Consider the following 23,389-nt stretch of genomic DNA (forward strand, 5'->3'; position numbering starts at 1 on the left):
CAGCTCTGACACACATTTGCAAACGTGTACTGGGATTCCCCCCATAACCGACATCAGTAGGTTTAATCTAATTATTGTCTTAAATAAAGATTGTCAAACATATGATTTCATAGTTTTAGAAAAAGTAATAACATTATATTTTAAAATGTTCGTCAAAGAGTGGTTACAATCGGTTTTTATCCATATACGTTTTATGCTATAGTTCCAACAAGGACACCGACCGAAATTACTACAGAAATGATGACTTCATCGACTGAAATACCAACTGAAACGACGACGCAAATGCAGAAGACAGTGGAAAAGACAACAATGAAGATGACGACTATGCCAATGACAACAAAAACGATGACAGCGCCCACAACAACTACGCCACAAAACACTGAATCATCAACTATTCCTACAACCACCATGGCTAAAACGACACAATCCTCAACTATGTCAATAACCGCAATGTCATCGTTTACTACTGCATCAGCCTCCATGACAACTACACTGTCGCAAATATCTACAACACCTGTCCCTGGAAGCAAGTATAATTTCCATACTTTATAAGGGGGAAAGGACGTAGTTCGTTTCATGCAAACATTTAGTGGAAATAATGTTTCAGTGCAAACAAAATGAAATGAAGTCATTCCCTGTTTATGTTCAACTATGTTCAGCTCAGTTTCATGAAGCCTATGGTTAAACAGTATAACGTTCATGATTACAATAAGATGTTCAAATAATAAATTGTTACCAAGCCAATATATAGCAGTCTAATTGTGTATGGTTTCTTGACTTTCATTAACGTTTACATTTGTACCTTACTCCGGGGTTTTGCTGGAGTATTATTGGAAAACCGTGTCGGTCCTAAAAAACCCTCAACATGTGTACAGTCTTGAGAAAGTCTTTTTTGTTTGTAGCTGAGTACGGTTGCTCTCAGCGATATTACCAGTATGCTGCACATGAAAACGGTGTGCTATTCACGGTGGACAAGACCTGCTTTGAGCTTGTCCCCACACATCATTCGTGGGCGCTAGCGGAGAACGACTGCAGAAACCGAGGAGGGCATCTTGCTACCATCGACAGCGCTATGAAACAAAGCACCATCTACACGGTGTTGAAAACGTACCAAGGCTCTAATGTCTGGATTGGTCTGCATGATACCAATGTTGAGGAAAACTTTGAATGGACGTCAGGTATGTACAATAATTACAAAAACAGCATCTTGATTTATGTGTATGAATACATTAATAATTTCCTTTAACTCCTGATAAAAAATAGAATATCTAGCAGAGTTCCTACCTTTCTGTTTTAAATACTTTTTGATTGTATCATGTATTTCTGCTATCTAACATTGACGACCAGAACTTTGTATATCTCACTCTGTCTTTCCCATTCATGAGATGTTTGATAATAATAATTGTGGTACGCATAATAACATTACTCTTGTGAACGAGAATGCACTCTGCTAGATATTCTATTTTGTTCATGAGGTATTTGTTGCCCCTAAACCGAGCCATGCCGGTTTATGTGCTCTCACACACGGTGGACACAAACACACTGTATATTTGCCTCTTTTACATAATCTTTTTTATCACATTCTCACTTTTTCTGTATATTTATAATATTATTTTCCAAAATGCTCCCTCTGATGTCGAAGGCAATGTTTTCGCGGCTCATCTTCATTTTATAAATGATTGTGTAACGCGTCCTGCTATGACCGTGCAATCACATCTATTCATTAGTCAATGTTAACAATATCACAATTATTGTGATCGAATAATGCTTCTATAGATAATTTTTGTTCCTCGTTTACTAAAATTGACAGATGAGACTGCTTTTTTCATCCATATTCAATATGATATTATCCAAAAGAATGACTGTGAGAGCAATGCAATGGAGCTAAAATCTTCCCGCCAGAAATAAACTTTCCTATCGAAATATAATAGGGTAAAGCGCGTATGCACATACTAGTTAATAGACTAACTATGAAGTATTGTGTCAATATAAACTGACCATTCTTTGAAAATGTTCAAGAACATAGGTTATAGACTTGAGTGTTACGTTTCCAAGAAAGAAAAACAACAATTAATATAAAAATGCAATTTTACTTTGAAAGAAATACCAACAATTCAATGAACTATTCCTATTGGCATGAGTCATTTGGTCAGGGCTTAAGACTTCACATTTTGGAACATTTCTAGCCCAACGTTTTTAACACTTTGTTTAATAATCTGTTAATTGAGCTCCTTAGTATACATCAGATATCTTACAACATCTGAAAGCATTCCAACTAATTAGCTACCCACTCAGATATGGGTTATGTTTGTTTACATTCCTGAGCAATAAATTCGTCACAAGTACTTACCCTTACTGATAAGCCACCCCATCTATAGCTCATTTACATCCGATAGTCTGATCGGTGGTTGTCTCCGTGGTTTTTCTGTGGTGCTTTTATGTTTGTGTCTCTCGTTCAGTTTCGGCCCTGGCACTTACGTTGTGTCTCTCGTTCAGTTTCGGCCCTGGCCCTTACGTTGTGCCTCTCGTTACGTTGTGCCTCTCGTTCAGTTTCGGCCCTGGCCCTTACGTTGTGTCTCTCGTTCAGTTTCGGCCCTGGCCCTTACGCTGAGCCTCTCAGTAGCGTTTATATTTGAATGTTTGACTGCAGGACTAGTCCATATAGCTTTCATTGTCTTATAAACAAACGTACTTTGCTGTTTTCTTTTATAATATATTAATAACACATTAAACAAAGCAAGGACCAGCAATAATAAAGTTATTGAGTCCATGACAAAGACAAGCGAATCCATGATCCAAATTATAAAAATGGTACGATTTGATCTTATATAGGTGAAGTGTTGAATTACACAAACTGGTACCCTGGACGCATGAGCCCCGTTCTCCACTTCACTCAGGACTGTGTGTCCGTGTGGTTGGGTACCCACCTTGGGCGTTGGGAGGATGAACAGTGCTCGCATACCCAAGCGTACCTGTGCGAGTTCCGTATGTCGATACTAAGATTATAAGTTTTCTTTATTCGTGACATAACTCTTACCATTGTTAAATTGTCTATACTAAGTATAGCTCTTTTCGTCAGTGTAAAAACGGTTTGGTTTAAAGCACACATGTTTTATTTTCCTTAATAGTAATTGTTGATTTTTTTTTTTATCTCGTTAAAGCAGCTTAGACGTATTAAATGAAAAGTTGATGATAAATGGTCATTCGAATTTATGAAACAAGTGTTCTAAAATCAATAAATCAATCCTTGGTATGATTCCATCAGTATTAATACACGAGTTTAAATATATCTTTTTCAACGAAAATGTGATGATATATTTATATCATAAATACGCATTTGATGATTTACAGCGCATAATAGATAAACCTCGGCTATATAGCCTGGACATTTTTAACGCTTTTCATTGATGACATCATGTCTAAAACACAAAATTACGATGATTTGATTTCGTAATGGGGACGTCATAATGATATCATATAAACATATTCTGAGTTTAGTTGAATCGATAAATTGATTTAATAAGTGTGTACTGTCCATTACTTTGAGATTTATATATTGTTCAGTACTTACGTTACTGATTAGGTGCATATTGATGTTTGCAAACACTACAAGGTGGTTTATGGCTTTTCGAGTTATGGATTCTTGAAAGTTCACATGTTTGACACTGGTAAACCTTGACAAGGAATCACAGTGTACGGTGAACTGGTTCCATCGTCGGCAACCACGTACTTTCATACATACCATGGGACAATTGACTGGCAAAATCTCGTTTTTATGAATATGCATGAGGCAGGAGGGACAACTCTTCTTCCAATGAACCTGCATGTTACACTCAAATTTTGTTCAATAACAATACAGTGTCAGAAGCCTCCTTGGCTGAGTGGTCTTGACTACTGCCAAAAAGTATTGTACTGAGATGGCGGAACCGGTTCAACTCCGGCAATCGCCAGAATATTTTTTAACCGTAAAGAATATGGTCTTTTGCGGAACCAATGAAACTTCCTCATTAATTCTTCATGATTAAGATGTTTTTCTAGCCAAATTGCCCACGGCACACAACGAAGCATAGCGTAATGTGTATCGGGGGTATCCGACGATGTTCTGGTTCATACACTGTACAGTGCTCAAACTTTTTTATCCCTACAGCGGCTGTGCCATCGAGTCAGACCATCACAACATCTGCACCCGCATCTAAAGGTACGTGACCAAAACGATCACGTGTTCTCCAATAAATTGCATTATATTTGAACGTATACCATTATGAGTGAAATGGTTGTGCAAAACCTGGTATTAATATAAGGCATATATACTAACATCACTATTGATATTGCAAATACCTTGTTCCAAGAAACGCATATCTCTTATATAAAACAGATCCGTTAAATTATTTACAATGATGTCAAATTTTGATACCTGGTGATAAGTATAAGGAGAAAAGAATCATAAACATTAAATCTATAAGTATATTACAAATAGGAGTTTTTGCCTTGACATATTGCAATTGTTTTCATTTCTCGTCCAATTTCAGTTGCATTAAAGAACAAAATACGGACTGCAGTAATTGTATTTGTAAACGTACTGCAACATTTGCCATCATTGTTAATGGCTCGATCGAATAGACATTAACATTTGACATCATTTACTATGGCTCGATATAATAGACATCAACATTTGACATCATCGTCAATTGCTCGATATAATAGACATCAACATTTGACATTATTGTCTATGGCTCGATAGAATAGACACCAACATTTGACATTATTGTCTATGGCTCCATAGAATAGACATCAACATTTGACATTATTGTCTATGGCTCGATAGAATAGACATCAACATTCGACATTATTGTCTATTGCTCGATAGAATAGACATCAAAAGTTGACATTATTGTCAATGGCTCGATATAATAGACATCAACATTTGACATGATTGTCAATGGCTCGATCGAATAGACATCAATTTTTAACAATATTGTCAATGGCTCGATAGAATAGACATCATCATTTGACATTATTGTCTAGACATAAACATTTGACATTATTGTCTATGGCTCGATAGAATAGACATTAACATTTGACAATTGACATGATTGTCTCTGGCTCGATAGAATAGACATCAACATTTGACATGATTGTCTATGGCTTGATAGAATAGACACCAACATTTGACATTATTGTCTATGGTTCGATAGAATAGACATCAATATTTGACATTATTGTCTATGGCTCGACAGAATACACATCAACATTTGACATTATTGTCAATGGCTCGATATAATAGACATCAACATTTGACATTATTGTCAGTGGCTCGATAGAATATACATCAACATTTGACATTATTGTCAATGGCTCGATAAAAAAGATATCAACATTTGACATTATTGTCAATGGCTCGATAGAATAGACAACAACATTTGACATTATTGTCAATGGCTCGATAAAAATAGACATCAACATTTGACATCATTGTCTATGGCTCGATAGAATAGACATCAACATTTGACATTATTGTCTATGGCTCGATATAATAGACAACAACATTTGACATCATTGTCTATGGCTCGATTGAAAAGACATCAACATTTGACATTATTGTCTATGGCTCGATAGAATAGACAACAACATTTGACATTATTGTCTATGGCTCGATTGAAAAGACATCAACATTTGACATTATTGTCTATGGCTCGATAGAATAGACATCAACATTTGACATTATTGTCTATGGCTCGATTGAAAAGACATCAACATTTGACATTATTGTCAATGGCTCGATAGGATAGACATCAACATTTGACATTATTGTCTATGGCTCGATAGAATAGACAACAACATTTGACATCATTGTCTATGGCTCGATTGAAAAGACATCAACATTTGACATTATTGTCTATGGCTCGATAGAATAGACAACAACATTTGACATTATTGTCAATGTCTCGATAGAATACACATCAACATTTGACATTATTGTCTATGGCTCGATTGAAAAGACATCACGATTTGACATTATTGTCTATGGCTCGATAGAATAGACATCAACATTTGACATTATTGTCTATGGCTCGATTGAAAAGACATCAACATTTGACATTATTGTCAATGGCTCGATAGGATAGACATCAACATTTGACATTATTGTCTATGGCTCGATAGGATAGACATCAACATTTGACATTATTGTCAATGGCTCGATAGGATAGACATCAACATTTGACATTATTGTCTATGGCTCGATAGAATAGACAACAACATTTGACATTATTGTCTATGGCTCGATTGAAAAGACATCAACATTTGACATTATTGTCAATGGCTCGATAGGATAGACATCAACATTTGACATTATTGTCTATGGCTCGATAGGATAGACATCAACATTTGACATTATTGTCAATGGCTCGATAGGATAGACATCAACATTTGACATTATTGTCTATGGCTCGATAGAATAGACAACAACATTTGACATTATTGTCTATGGCTCGATTGAAAAGACATCAACATTTGACATTATTGTCTATGGCTCGATAGAATAGACATCAACATTTGACATTATTGTCTTTGACTCGAGGCAACGTTTTGTGAGTATAGTCATGTAGTATTAAAACATAATTATTAACATAAACATCTTAAGATAGTATATTAAAAAACATTTAAATGAACAGTTGAAAGTAAAACTGATATTCTAGGAGACACACATCTGTGTTCGCCTCAAGTACGGAATCTTGCTCAACGCTATGGTACTGCACTTGTCCAACACGACAAGAGCTGCTATGAACTGCTGCACAACAAGGTATATTTAGTTTTATCAAATTGTTATTTTAGCTCGTTTGGTTTGTAAAGACAGCTTTAAGCTTGTACGAATCACTCTCGATGCCTGTTCCCCATACATAACGTGCTCCTGATTGGGTTTCATTCAAAGAGGCGGGCACCTGGCCACTTGTCAATCCCCACCTTCAAACGAATAAAACAAACATGGTGAGTATCTTCCTACAAAATGTTTAGTTGATTTTAAATGACGCTGAAAGATTACCCATGGATGAAGAGGGGCAACGGACTTTTTTCTTTACAATCTTTCATGCCGAATATTTGGATAAATTAAGCAAACAATAAACGGAAATTCGCCATTCAAATACCAAATTTTAAAACATTCAGCTCGGGAAAGATTATCATATCAAGTCCGAGTGTGTTTGTCACAAGCTATCTTACCCTCATCACCCAATCTATATTTACTATTTCACAGTTTAATAGCACGCGTGAAAATGCCAATGAAGTTATGGATTTCGATACTATTCATAGAGAACAATGCAAAGCTTTTCATATCCTTGAACAATATAGTTTGCACCTACGCTGATTAGGCAGTAAGCGCAGTGGTTAGCTTCTTACCTGGGAGTTTCGGGCTCGATTCACGGTCTGGGCGCATGTTAGTTTGGCTGGTGGTAATCAAGCCGGACAAGTGGGTTTCCCACACAACACAAGACCACACTCTCGTGCACCACCGTTCAAACGAGAATGACTTAGCATATTTTGCTATAACTTCTTCTCAATCGTTGTAAAATAAATAATGTTTAAACTAATACTCATTCTGACATCCTTTTTCTCTAGGACACGCTTGATATTTGCTAAAATGACAATAAATATACATACATTTAAAGTTGAACGGTTCAACGCCTTGTTAAGTGTAACTATTCTTTGAATTAAGGTTACTTGGAGTCACGCTGAGCAGCTGTGTAAACAGGCAGGCGGGCACCTAGCCAATATTGGTGATGCATCTGAGCAAGCTTATATACAGGACTTCATGATGATGCACAACCCAACCAATGCTGTCTGGATTGGACTTAACGATCACTACACAGAAGGACATTTTCATTGGACTAACGGTTAATAAAACGTTCATCATCATCATCATCATCATCATCATCATCATCATCATCATCATCATCATCATCATCATCTTCACCACCACCACCACCATCATCATCATCATCATCATCATCATCATCATCATCATCATCATCATCGACATCATCATTATCATCATCATCATCATCTTCACCATCACATCAATGAATGAAGTTGGTTTAAGTAGAAGGGACCTTGCAAACATTTTGAACAAAAGTATTTAAGATATTTCTCTTGGGAGCTTGTTTCTTTTATAAGCTACTTTTGTAAATACAAATGTATCAATAGTATATGTGTTTTTACCGCATTTACAGATTGCAAAAATGATCATTTTTATAAACATTGATATAAGGAAGTATTATATCATTGACTAGACATGTCTAGGAGTGTTGTTCGTCCTTCCCTTGTGTAGATGCGTTCCCTGACAATCGCGATCGGGCGAGTGACATTCGGCGAGTTTTAATTCCTTTTGACTTTATTAAGTATTAAACTACATAAATTCATTTGGCCTACACAATTCGTGTCGCTTCAACTAGTCAATGATATGTTATGGCTATTCGGCTTGACCCTGTTGTCTCAATGGTACTGTCCATTAGCTTATCAAAGTGTTTGCTCGCAGGTGCCGCGGTGACATACACCAATTGGATAGCCGGGCATCAGGATAACTTTGCAAACCACAACATAGAGGACTGTGTGACCCTGGTACCTTACAAGAACGGCACGTGGGACGACATCTCTTGTGGTAGCCAGGCATTATTTGGGGACTCAGGGGATAACCATATTGGGTTGTGTGAATACCGTTAGTATAGTTTTGTCTACTAGAGGGGGAGATATATTTGTGAGGTTAATACTGAACAATAAAACACTATAACAATGAGTGGCGGCACCTACCCCAGGCGATACTGCTTCGATTTTAAATTGTTTCATACCTTCTAGAGGTTTAGAATGCCATACACATATACGTTCAATACACTCTGGAACAAATGATTCTATACACATAATACAAGAAGTGATATACGTGTACTGTTAGTTTAATGAAATATTCAAAGCTGAAGTTGAAGAAAAGTTACAAAATAAAGTGACAAAAATGAAACGCATTTTGATAAGTTTAACATATGGAAAGTACCCAATTCTCGTTTTGAAATGGAAATACTACATACACTTTATCATTATATTGGAAATTGAAGCATCCATTTTGTTCCAAAATTAACACAATTTGTTCGGATATGTTTTATTTGAAAATATTTCTGGCTTCATTCGTTTTACATTTTTTTGACGATATACTTGTTTGCCTTTAAGACCGATAGCTTAGTCTTTTGTTTGATTCTTGCTTACTTCCAACGCAATAACAGGATAAATATAAGTAGCCAATAACTACTGATATCATAATAAATGAAGAACGATATAGAAATAGACACACAAGAATGATTCTAGGTAGAAAGTCAAATGTATACACACACTTTACCGCAAGACGTCTACCGTCCACATTACTGCCATGATTTAATTACTGGTTAAATATTCATTATCTGTTCTCATGAGGAACCCCAACATAAATGGATGAAAGGATCATGGACATTAAGTTTTACCCGCGGTCCTTTAAAGATTTAGACCGATTTTCGTGGTAAATTGAGTTTATCTTAGTGCCATAGTTTCATAAATTTGCTACAAATATGTGTTAATTGAACTCTAGTCAACATTGGAAATCAACACAAAAGCGAGGAAATGAAATAAATGAATACGCCGCCATTTGTGTTATTAGCGATTATTTAAGTTGCGAATTAATTTCTTTATTTAAACGACCCCTGAGTGTTTGTTTTGTTTTGTTTTGTTTTGTTTTGTTTGTTTGTCCATGTTAGATTAGTTTTACCTTCATGATAATGAGTCCAGAAAAGTCCAATCAGTGTATTTATCCTATTCCTTTCTTGAGTTGAAATATATCATTGACAATTATTTTTGTTGGTACCAAAATGTAGATTTGGACACTGATGAACTGACAATGCATTGTTGTATATTACAGCTGTCATTGCGGGAGTTGCAGGAGCAGTGCTGGTTGGGTAAACGGATCGTGTATGCTATTGAATAAAGAAAAAAAAACAATTTCTCTTTTATGGTATCTTTAAGTAGGCATGAATAAATTATTTCAGGACGTGTTCAAACTGTTTTGGAAAGCTCGTTTGAAAAGACATAAAGTGGAATACAAATCCATTTTAGGACACGTTTAAACGCCTTTAAAACTTTTTTTATGTTTTTCTCTGAAAGACGGACATTTCGTAGCAATTATTTTTTCATTATTAGTTCATTTACTAAGAATTGTATCACACCGTCTGTCACATATTTTGTCATATCAAAAATTAACTTAAGTTTATTTGTAAATAGAGGCCTCCAGCCCAGTACCAGCAGAAAACCATCGTTTATTATGTTAGGGGGTCAAACGTACCTTATTTTTGCGCAACCTGTTCAATGCGGAACAAAATTGCGGATTCTTTGAGTGTTTTAGTGTGTTTGATGGATTTTTTGACCGGGTATACGTATTTATATTGCGAAAAAAGAGATATAAACTTACTTACAGAATAATGGTTGTCGAAGATCATTTAAATGATTAATGTGAATCTCTCCGACGATGCTGAACACATGGTCCTGTCCACTTTGAACACATTGTGGTCAATGCTAAGACAGTGCAATTATACTGAATGAACAAATGTCAGAGTGTAACAATACTACTCATATACATATGCTTAAAGAATAATGGACCAGACTTTTAAAATTGTTAATTTTTATTTCAAAAGATGTCTAAAACGTACAACAAATTTGTATAACAGCACCTTAGACCTCTATTTCAAACAAAGTCAATAAATTATAAAACACAATATAACATGCATTTATGGTATACGAAACACAAGAATATGTGCATTTTGGTATCATTTGATAGGTGTTTGTGTGGAGAAAGACAATGAGTTTTTCCCGAAAATAATAGAACAATCAAGATTTTTTATCTTCAAAGATTCAAACATATGCCATTTACGTCCATGTTTTATTGAACTAGAGAGTAAATATACTAACAAGACTAACTTCATGTTTGACATACTTTTTGTTTTCTCATTAAGTTTACAAGTTAGTAGACAGCAAGCAAATACATTTTAAATGATACCAAAATTGTATCATTAAAATGTAACATTCAGGTAAATAGAGTTATCAGACAACTAGCTTAATTGTAAGTCGCGTCTCTTAACCCTCTTCCGTTATATGTATTATAACACAAATACTTATAATTGTCTATTGATAACATTATATTTTATTGTAATATAGTATGTGATGCATTTTCATGCTGCTGTATTTAAACGAACGTATGTAAATTGGTTGATACATGTGCATGAAATGCCGAAATTAAGCTATCTATCAATCCATATGTCCATCCACCCATCTATTCGTTTTAAATGCGTAAATATTTATTTCTATCATCGTTAGAATATTTTCTGGCATAATTGCAGTTTTTATCGAAACATGGATTATTTTCCTTTAAATCATGACGTATTGTTGTATCTAATATCTTTTTGCTTTCAAGCACGTGTTGACATTTAACATTAAATGACAATTCTTTAAATTACTAAACCTTAATTATTACTAGATATATTTTCATATTTTAAAAAAATGTTGACAATTTATTGACGGGTTTAAAAAACTTTTCTGTAAAACTAAAGATAAGTGTAAAATTATGAACACTATTGTTTCTCGGTTTAAGAATGAGATAAATCTTAAACATAATAGATTAACATGATTCATACATAATATTGATCATTACTGTAATGTTATCCCTGCTGAATCTCCCCCGCCACCTCCACTCATTTCCGCATGCATCTTAGTAAGTAATTCACCCTTGTGACACATATTTATAGTTTTGACAACAAGTAAACAGACTGTCATTTTTGCTGAACAGCAGTTTACAAACATAACAGACTGGATACCAGATGGTCCTAAATCGGCAAAAACAGCGTTTCCTTAAAACAAACATTGAATTGTCAATACGAGTTAGAATGTGACCGATTATACATCATTTTACATGATTTAAAGCCATATGCAACAAACATGTCGTCACACACACTGAGAGCTAAGTTTCGCCGTTAAAAAAACGCGAATTGTTTTTTTCCGAACACCTTACAAGTTACGTGATCGTTTCACAAACTAATCTGTCAAAAAGATTTAGCCAACGCGCTCAATCAATCAACTACATCACCGATGCAACCCTGTCGGACTCTGTGTGTTACCTTGATTTGCAGCAATTTTTTAATGGCACCGTCTTTCCTTTTGGAATGCCATCATGTGTGTATATTTAGCATGTGAAGGTCTCGTGATGAGTGTCGATAAAAATAGCGACGTTATTTTTAAACTTACTGGGTACATGTACCCAGTAAAGTTCAAATTGGAAAAATACGCAAAAACCGCGAAAGATAAATGTTTCACGTGATACATCAGTAAGTAAGAATCAATGCATTGTACATAACAATATAATTTTGCTTTGGTATGGTAAATTTGACTACAGCACACAGTGTCTTTTCCTGTCTTGTCGTGACTTGACTCGTGCTTCCGAATATTGGCAAGGCTTGGAAGCATTTTCCCACAGAATCGACATATTGCAGGAATTGAGTGATTCCTCTTTCTATAAAAGAAATAAATCGTCAATAATGAATATATCACTTTCTTCACGAATGGCTAGGTGTATGTAAAGAAAACAAGTGTTGGTGATTCTGACCAGCTGTTTGAAAGTTAGAAGAGTGTACGTGGACATAATATAACATTTCACGAGTGTGCACGTTGACATTTTTTACAGTACCACTTGTTTGACGTTTTTAAAGGCCCTGTATTTAAAAGCATGTAAGAAGAGAATAATCTTTTTTGCATCGATAAGGCCACTTTAAAACACTTGTAAAAAATATTTACGGTATTTGGGGACGTTTTCATAACAAATTGGTTAAATGTGTATACAATGGCATGCCGTGTTTGGAAAATATTGTTTTAGTATTCTCAAAAGATAAAATTTTCTGAAAGACAAAACGCACATTTTCGGAAAGCTTACGAGTTTGTGCAGTCGGTAGGCTATTTTTCTAATTTATGAGCGAGTGAATAACGCAGACATATGCCAATAATTTACCTGATTTGTGCTCGTTTGCCCTACTTCCTGTGTGTTCGTTACCATTTGTGTGTCACGTCACAAAATTGTTCAACCTAACTAAATAACTGAATATACATTTATTAACAAAATGTTATGAGTTTCAGGCTCAATACTGAAAGGTGTAAATCTTTAAAAGTGACTCTTTCTAAAGTAATGATGGTTACAATTGCTGTAAAAGTTACAGATAACAAGTGCTACTTATATCAACAAATATTGTTTTCGAAAACAATTATAAGAAATATTTTACATTATAACTCATATTTGCATTTCTTAGTCTGAGTCTTTTACTAAGTCTCAAGCGTAAGTGAATGCGGGTCTAGTTTCGGCCACAAGTTCTAAAACTTAACCATAATTTTATTGGACAAAAGTAGTTTATCGTGATTACTATGAAGTTTATTTCGTTTAAAGTCAAACATCTGTTAAGAATATAAATATTTGACAATTTATACCATTACAAAAATAATCAGCTAAGCTTAATTATAAGGCACAGATGTTAAAAGAGAAATTTTGTCCCGAGTCTCTAAAGAGAATATCGACTCTAGTCTAGATAGCGTGGTTTTATGTGCTATATACGATATTCGTCGAGCTGAAATAAGTAAGATTACACCAGTATAAACCAACATCCTAATCAGACAGCAACATCTAGTTTTGAGAGCGTAATAGTACTTGACTAGGCTGGTATCACGTGACTGATAGTATTGCCTTTATTAGAGGTCACCATATGTCAAAGAATCGTGGCCAATATTTAGCAGGAGGAGATATGGAGGTAGGAGTTAATTTACTTACTTTTTATGAAAATAGTTGATTTTTTTTTGTGTTTAAATGATATTTTTTCAGCCTTAGCCATTTAAAAATACTCAAACAACAAATAATCAAACAAAGGATAAAAACACAGCCAAAATGGAGTTATTAAAATATTTATAGATTTAATTAACTATTTCCCATGTTCATTTGACTGGCCGGTTTATACGTTTGTTTGTAATTTAGTATGTAACTGTTACCATAAACATGAATTCCTCACAAATTTGATGACTTTCTTAACTTAAAAATAAGCGGCATATTGATAAAATTGCGACATATTAATGAAAAAAACACAGCTTTCCTAGAACTAGTTTGCGACGTGTGTTACATTATCAATATACAAAGCTAGAACTATACATGGGGAAGTTTTCGATGAAAACAGTGGCGTCAAAGAAATGTTTATGACAATATTGTATATTTAGAATTCCGCTCCCTTTAACGGAGCATATTATTACTGTTTTAATGGTTGATTGTTAAGCGAACTCATGTTTTAGAATGGCTTAAGATTTTTTTTCAATAATAGTACATATTGGCACTGTTTTAATGGCTGATTGTTAAGCGAAGTCATGTTTCAACACAACATAACATTTTGACAGCATTTAAGAGGAGTTCAAGTGTTACTGTGCGTGATATGGTGCTTCGCTGGAGTAACCAGGGGAGATTACAAATGTGTGTGTAACTACAGTCCTAGCGCCGAGGTCTTCCCGGATGTACGTATATAGGTTTATCTCGATATAGGGCAAAGTGCACCAATTCGACAATGATTTCTGTGTTATACTCATTTTTTAACATATCACATGATAATGAAACAAAACACGGTCATACCTTCGCATACCAATGGCTACTAACAATCATTATACGTTTTGAAGCTGAATTGTTTGTGATAAAAAAAGGTTTGCATTCAAACGAACAAGTCGTTGGACAACATTCAAATAATTATGCTTGTGTCGAAATTTTCTAGGCTGTCCAGTCAATATTATTTTAAGGCATCTTTATGAAGCATGTTCATGCAAAAAGTAAATTGAACAAAAAAATGTGATTTACCTTTTCTTCATGTTACAGAAATGCAATATTCTTTCTTAAAATAGAACCAACCAAAACAAAGCTACAAAACATGTTTCTTTGAATATTGTCGACAATGTTGTCATTTTCTTCTTGTTGTCACCCGACTATTCTTATTTGATGAGCATTTGTTCGTTTAAATGCGGAGCTTTTTGGACTAAATTATATTATTTTTCGGTAAGAATTGCTACGAGACATATCAAAAACATATTTGGAAACGTATGTTAAAAGATACACGTATGTATTATGTTTGCAAAAGATGAAACCTTAAATTAAAATGCATTTTCATTCCGACTAAATTTTGTAATCTAGAGATCCCTTACCGAGTATTTTAATATATTAATAAAAACCATATCATGAAAAACAGCTTTAAAGCATACAACAAATTTTAAATTATTCATGCAATAAGAAAAGATAATGAAATATCTTTCCCTTGGTAGTCTCGCCGGGCTGGACTGGATACAAGAGGTTTGTTTTTGGTATTTGTTTTACAGTATATACTTCTATTTAATTTATTTCAATTCAATTCCATGGAGAACAGATGACTGGTCAAAGCCAGCCCCTCGGCACTCTAGCAGAGTTTGACTGTAAGCCTCAGGGTCCGGACACAGGAATGATGAACTGGTTGGCAATAGATTTTCAGCAACAGGTTATTATCCAGCTTTAATGACAGCAATTATAATATTTTATCATTAGAACGTTCTACAGAAAATAGAAAACCCCGAAGTTTAGAAGCAATAGCACAGCCCAAATGATACCTTCTTTACTCTGTTTGACGTAATAAAAAAACTATTATGAATAGTGGATGTAATTATCTGATGACCAATGAGTATTGAACTTCACCCAAATGTCTGTGGCCCGGCACGCTTCCTTGTTAATGTCGTCTGGTTATTGTGCAATTTCGAAAGAATGTTTTATGTGCTGCTTGCCACACGCAGAAATAGCTGACGTTCTACAAACAACAGAAGCACATAAACAACGTTTTACAACACATAGTAATCGAACAAGCATTTAATGCAAATGTTTGAATAAAACACGATTCTCATTGGTCTGCAAATAATCACATTCACATGTATAAAATATTATAGGAATCGATCAGGCACATCTGTTAAACATTAATTGATTGGTGTCGTGGTAGAACTTCCGTTTTACAGAAAAGTTTTGACCTAAGCGTAACACAATGGAGATCGTTTAATCAAAACATATAACATAGCGCTCAATTTCAAGGAGAAAAAGTTCATTAAAAATCACAACAACCTTGATGTGCACGGAATGTGAATTTATTATTTTGTTGTTGCTTAAATGGCATCATTAGGTCAGGCAAGATATAAAAAGGTTACATACTATTGACATTCCGTGCACAGCAAATTTGTAAAGAACATTGAATTATTTTCTTTTAAGTCAACATATTTTCTTCTCGAATTTGACCGCACCTGCTCTATCATATTCGTTAATATTACGGATCGATTCTCCATCTTACGGTTGTACTAATGAACTACCTTTAATATTTTTACGTTCACTTATAATAACTAACTGATTTAAGTTAACAATTGATATCTTGCTACAAAAAATGAAGAATTATGGAATTTTATCTGTTCATAATCTAGAACAATATTATTAGTGACTTTTATGTAATTATATAAAGATATGAAACAATTATCATAGCACTAAAAGTCTTATACTCAGGTCTAGGCTGTTTTATCTTTACATCACTAATTCCCATTATTTTAGCGGGGTTTCGTGGCAAACAGCTCTGACACACAGCTGCAAACGTGTCCCGGGAATCCCCCCACAACCGACCTCAGTAGGTTAACATTAATTTTTTGATTTTATCAAAAAGACTGTCAAACAACTGATTTCATAGTTTTAAAGAACAGAAATGATAATGAATTTTATACTGTTTATACGTCAGAGTGGTAACAGTTGATTTTATCCATATCCGTTTTATGTTATAGTTACCACTAGTTCACCGACCGAAATTATGATGAATTCATCAACTGAAATGCCAACTGAAATTATGACTTCATCTACTGAAAAGACAACTGAAATGATGACATCATCTACTAAAATGCCAACTGAAATGATGACGTCATCTACTGAAAAGACAACTGAAATGATGACATCATCTACTGAAAAGCCAACTGAAATGATGACATCATCTACTGAAATGACGACGCAAATGCCGACGACAATGGAAACGACAACAATAAAGATGACGTCTACAACAGAAACGATGACAGCGCCCACAACAACTACGCCACAAACCACTGAATCATCAACTGTACCTACAACCACCATGGCTAAATCGACACAAACCTCAACTATGTCAACAACCGCAATGCCATCGTTTACTACTACATCTGCCTCCATGACAACTACACAGTCGCAAATGTCTACAACACCTCTCCCTGGAAGCAAGTATAATTTTCGTACTTATCTTAATCAGGTGGGGGGGGGGCGTAGTTTCGTTTCCTACCCCTGTTTATGTTCAATGATACTTTGCTCAGTTGTATGTAGCATATGGTAAAACAGTATCACGTTCTTGATTTCCATAAGATGTTCAAATAATAAAATGTTACCATGCCTACATATAGCAGTCTTATTGTGTATGGTTTCTTGACTTTCATTAACGTTTACATTTGTAACTTAATCCGAGTTTATGCTGGAGTGAAATTGGAAAATCGTGTCTGTCCTTAATATATGTGTTGTTTAGAAAACAAAAGACATTCTTTAAAAAAACCCAACAGTCTTAAGAAAGTCTTTTTTATTTGTAGCTGAGTACGGCTGCTCTCAGCGATATTACCAGTATGCAGCACATGACGACGGCGTCCTATTCACGGTGGACAAGACCTGCTTTGAGCTTGTTCCCACACGTCACTCGTGGGCGCTAGCGGAGAACGACTGCAGAAACCGAGGAGGACATCTTGCTACCATCGACAGTGCTATGAAACAAAGCGCCATCTATCAGGTGGTGAAAACGTACCAAGGCTCTAATGTCTGGATTGGTCTGCATGATATCAACGTTGAGGAAAACTTTGAATGGACGTCAGGTATGTATTACAAGAACTACAAGAACTGCATTTTGATTTATGTGTATGAATAAATTTTTAATTTCCTTTAACTACTGACCGTTATCGATTAAATGTTCGCGTAAGTATGGCGTAAGAACTGTTTTTTGAGTGATATGTTTGAATAAATTTGTACTTTCCTTTACAAATGTTTCATTATGTTGATTGGTCATAACACGCTTTAAGGAAAGAACGGAACGCATACACGTGGTTGAAAATCTGACGTAGTGAATATTTCCATATAACATCAATACTATTATTGAAACTGAAGATATTTACGACAAAGAGGAGTTGCCAAGTTTTGTCGATGACATAGAATTATTTATACCATAGAAAATAACATCGAGCAGATCATAAATATCACATTGTTTTGAAAAATACACCATACTGGTTAAAATACTGATTTCTGGTGCTAATCTTGGTTGAATATGTAGCTGGTATGTTTATCTCAATAAAGTTATCGAACATGCTTCTAAACAATCCTTTTTTTGGCAACGCTCGATCATTAAATCCCTATGTTGTTGTTTTTCACAATTTGTTTAACGGAAAGCACCACACATTTGTCCCTGTAGTTTTCATTGTCTTATAAACAAACGTACAATGCTGCTATCTTTTATAATATACTAAGAACACAATAGACAATGAAGGGACAAACAGTAATAGTTACGGAAGATGAGTACAATCAAATCAATGATCCAAAATGATAATAATTGTACGCTTTGATCTTATATAGGTGAAGTGTTGAATTACACAAACTGGTACCCTGGACGCAAGAACGCCTTTCTCCACTTCTCTCAGGACTGCGTTTCCGTATGGCTGGGTACCCACCTTGGTCGTTGGGAAGATGAATCGTGCTCGCAAACCCACGCCTACCTGTGCGAGTTCCGTATGTCGATACTTAGATAGATATAAAAAGTTTTCGATAAAAATGGTACAACTAATACCATGCTTGAACATATCTTATGAATTTAGCTCTTTGCGTCAGTGTATGGAATGGTTTTGTCTAATGCACATATATTTTTCTCTAAATTATAATTGTTGTGTTTTTTTCTCTTCTGTGCAAATAAGACGAATTCAATAAATAGAGGATACTACGTAATTGGTCATTCGGATTTATGAAACCAGCGTTGTATTATTAAAACTCAAGCCTTGGTCTGATTTCTTCAATATAATTAACTAGTTTACATAGGGCGTATTGAATGAACACGAATGTGATTTTATAGTTAGATTATATATACGTACTTGATGATCTACGCCGCTTAATATAAAAACCTCGCTTTATCTAATCGACATTTTCAATGCTTTTCATTTATGCCATCACGTCAAAAGTTATGATACACGTTATGTCTGAAATATATATAAATGTGTTATTTCATGATATGGGTGTCATTTATTAAATAAAACAAACATATTTATGTGGAGTCTAATCTTTTACTGTATTTAATAATTGTGTATTACTTAGGATAACATCAAGTGTACGGTTCTGTACTGATAAATTGCATATGAATGTTTGCAAACAATACGTGGTGGTTTGTTGCTTTACAAACTATGGGTCCTTCGAAGTTCAAATATTCGACGTTGGTAAATCTTTAAAAGGAATGGTACTTCTTACTGGTTCGTATCTTGTACAATGCGTATTCTTGTTTACTCTCACAGCGGGCGTATTATCGAGTCAGACCTACACAACATCTGCAACCGGATCTGACGGTACGTGACCAAAACGATCATGTGTTTTCCATTAAATTGCACGTTATGTATATAGAAACGTTTACCGTTCTTAGTGATACAGAATTAAACTATTCATCGTTTTTAAATCACGAGCACATATCTTTTTAAAACTTGCTATCAATATAAATCATAAAAAAACAGTAACAGACACTTTTGTTTTTGCAAAGAAAAGTAACTTTAACAAAATCATGTTCCAAGAGACGCACATCTCTAATATAAACCGTTAAGGTATCCTGTTTAGAATAACGTCTAATATAATGCCTGGCTCAAATGTCTCAAAACTTCTTAAGCTTAACAGGTTTAAGAAGCTTTTTTCAATGAGCCAAAATGCATACTTAACTTGATTTGTTTTAAATGAAAATTGTTTATTGTGATTATCATGAAGATAATTCCTATCTAAGGTATCAAAACCATTAAACAGGAAAAAATACGCAAATTATTGGAAAACGATTGACAAACGCTTAGCTTAATCGTGTTTTAAGGATCTTAAGAAGTTTCGACAAGTTTTGGTCAGGTAACAAGTATGAAGAAAAAGGAATTGTAAACCGATTGAAATATTACGAATAGGATTTTTGCCTTGAAATGTTGCACCACTTTTCATTTCTCGTCCAATTCAGTTGCATTAAAGAACAAAATACGGACTGCAGTAAGTGTTCTTATAATAGTAGTGTATATCATTTATTTTACATATAAATAATCAGAAAGGAAACTGATACCAATTCATATGGATTCACAAGTCATCAACGTTTGACATTATTGCAAATGGCTAGACGGAATAACAATATAATTTGTACATCTGATACCTTTTAATTTCACTGGAAGGCTTTACCAGAAGCTGTACTGCAGCGGACAAGTATTAAATAATATACATGTACAATTTGTTTTATATCTTAATGGAAAGTTGTAGCCAATATTTATTTTCTAGGAAACACACATCTCTGTTCACCTCAAGTACGGAACCTTGCTCAACGCTATGGTACTGCACTTGTCCAGCACGACAAGAGCTGCTATGAACTGCTGCACAACCAGGTAGATTTAGTTTTACTATGTTTTTATTTTAGCTCGTTTGTTTAGACAGCTTAAGGCTGAAAGGAATTTATCTCCATGCCTGTTCACCTTTTGAAAGGGATAAAGAACCTGTCCACTCGACACTCCCGAGGCTTAAAAGTATGTAACATGGCGAGTGACGTTCTAAAAATGTTTAAGTAGATTTTTTGATCGAACTGATACACGATAAAGAGCAGTTTATTTTGGAACTACGCTGATTAGGCGCATAGCTTAGTGATAGCGCATTCGCTTTTAACCTTGACGATCCGGGTTTGATTCCCGGTCATGGCGCATGTGGATTTTATTGGTGGTCACCAAGCCGAATACTCTTGTTTTCACCTGAGTTCCCTGGTTTCATCGACAACACAAAATCACTTGCAAATAATAAGGACACAGCACAGTATTGCTAATATGACAATAAATTTACATACAATTCATTTAAACCTGAACTGTTCGAAGTCATATTAAGTGTAACTTTCCTTTGAATTTAGGTAACATGGGGTCACGCTGAGCAGCTGTGTAAACAGGCAGGCGGGCACCTTGCCAATATTGGTGATGCATCTGAGCAAGCTTATATACAGGACTTCATGATGAGGCACAATCCAAACAGAGCTGTCTGGATCGGACTTAACGATCACCGCACAGAAGGACAGTTCCACTGGACTAACGGTTAGAACAACGTTCATCATCATGATCATGATTATGATCATGATCCTTCTCCCTCTCCTTTTCTTCCTCCTCCTCCTCCATCTCCTCCTTGAACTCATCTTCCGTAACTATTACTGTTTGTCCCTCCATCAATCAACACCACCACCACCACCACACTGCTTTAGTAAATACAAGCGAAAAAAGAGATAGAGAATATTTGTCATATCATTGACTGGACATTGACCTAAGTAAGTAAAGGAGTCTTGTTCGTCCTTAATTCTTTCCTTTGTGTAGATGCGTTTCTTGACACTCACGCTCGGGCGAGGCCCATTCGGCAAGTTTGTATTCCTTCTGGTTCATTTCGCACAAAACTACAATAATTCATTTGGCCTGAAATGTACATGTCACTACGACTTATTCATGATAAGGTATGGCTACAAGGCTTGTCTCTGATGTCTTTATGGTACAATCCATCAATTTTATCAAGGCGTTTGCTCGCAGGTGCCGCGGTGACATACACCAATTGGATAGCCGGACATCAGGATAACTTTTTAAACCACAACATAGAGGACTGCGTTGCCCTAGTACCTTACAAGAATGGCACGTGGGACGACATCCCTTGTGGGAGCCAAGGATTCTTCGGGGACTCGGGAGAGACCCATCTTGGATTCTGCGAATACCGTTAGTATTGTATTGTTCACTATTGGTGGAAATATATTTGTAAGTTAAATACTGATCGGTGCATACAAAACGCTATAAATATGAGTGCCGACGTTTACCCAATGAGATATTGTTTAGATTTTAAAGTATTTCAAATATCCTAGAGATTCAGATATATGCCATATATTAAGGCACTCAATTATGAATGCTTCTGTGGTCCACTTCTTGCACTCTTAAGTTGATACCATAATCAGTGCTTAAGCTGATAATTGCAAAATAAACAGACAAGCAAGCAAACATAAAATATACTCTAACCAAATTTAAATAGCCAGAAATTGAAAAACCCCTGTACCTTATTTGTATGTAAAATCTAGTGACTAAATATGATCGGATTTGTTTCATTTTGGAAGTTTGTTTGGCGGCTTACAGAGTATGATATCTTTGTTATAAGTGGGCAAAACATGACCAATATAAAAAACAATATAAAAATAGCAAACACGAAACTACTATTTAGAAAAACGAAATTATATATACAGCTTATTATGAGTTGACTATTGTTCACCAAACTGGTATGCTTAAATCGTTGGTATAACTGTTCATTGACCGTTTAAATGCGGTAATCCAGAAATTCATGGATGAGAAAAATCATTGATATATGTTTTTACTCCGAGTGTTTTGTTTTGTTTGTTTTTCCAATTCTAGATTGGCCTTACCTTTAGGATAACGAGTCAACTAAAGTCAAATCCGTGTCTAATTATATTTAAAAGGAAGAAATTGGTGTTTAATGTATAATTTTACAACATTGTTATGTTAACACAAGACCTAAGCTTGAGACACTGATGAAATGACAGTGCATTGTTGTATATTACAGCTGTCATGGCGGGAGTTGCAGGAGCAGTACTGGTTGGATAAACAGGATCGTTTATAATATTGATGCGAAATAAAGACCAAACATGTCTGTCTTGTAGTGCACATATATAAATAACATCATGATGTTACAGAATTTCTGTAAAGCTGATTATAGTCGTTAAAACGGTATACAATTCTAGCTGATTTCATAGAATAGTTTAACTTTCGAAAACCCGGATGTAACGCCCTTTAAACTTTCTGATTTTCGTTGGAGAAATGGTTATCCTATTTTTAAACGTTTTCTTAAAGCTCGAACATTTGTTTTCATGCTATAACATCAGAAACGAGAACAATGCTCGAACCAAATTCGATGTTAAATCATCTAGTTCATATCTTATCATTGGCTGAGCTTGTAATACCTATTTCCCAGAACATTATCAAAGCAATT

At 35.0% G+C, this 23,389-nt stretch overlaps 2 protein-coding genes across 2 annotated transcripts; both read left to right on the plus strand.

Moving 5' to 3' along the window:
• The first annotated feature begins 240 nt into the window (after positions 1-240).
• Positions 241-9,969, plus strand: LOC128202892 (macrophage mannose receptor 1-like). Its single transcript, XM_052904063.1, has 8 exons — positions 241-526; positions 903-1,178; positions 2,833-2,985; positions 4,148-4,198; positions 6,699-6,802; positions 7,712-7,889; positions 8,531-8,710; positions 9,929-9,969. The coding sequence occupies exons 1-8, from the start codon at positions 241-243 to the stop codon at positions 9,967-9,969; spliced, it is 1,269 nt and encodes a 422-aa protein (XP_052760023.1).
• A 5,513-nt stretch (positions 9,970-15,482) lies between these two features.
• Positions 15,483-22,118, plus strand: LOC128202893 (macrophage mannose receptor 1-like). The gene is made up of 9 exons (XM_052904064.1): positions 15,483-15,590; positions 16,673-16,745; positions 16,897-17,355; positions 17,716-17,991; positions 18,743-18,895; positions 19,666-19,716; positions 20,663-20,766; positions 21,276-21,453; positions 21,934-22,118. The coding sequence occupies exons 1-9, from the start codon at positions 15,483-15,485 to the stop codon at positions 22,116-22,118; spliced, it is 1,587 nt and encodes a 528-aa protein (XP_052760024.1).
• Positions 22,119-23,389: the final 1,271 nt, after the last annotated feature.

Source organism: Mya arenaria, chromosome 9, assembly GCF_026914265.1.
Source record: "Mya arenaria isolate MELC-2E11 chromosome 9, ASM2691426v1".
Taxonomy (NCBI): Eukaryota; Metazoa; Mollusca; class Bivalvia; order Myida; family Myidae; genus Mya; species Mya arenaria.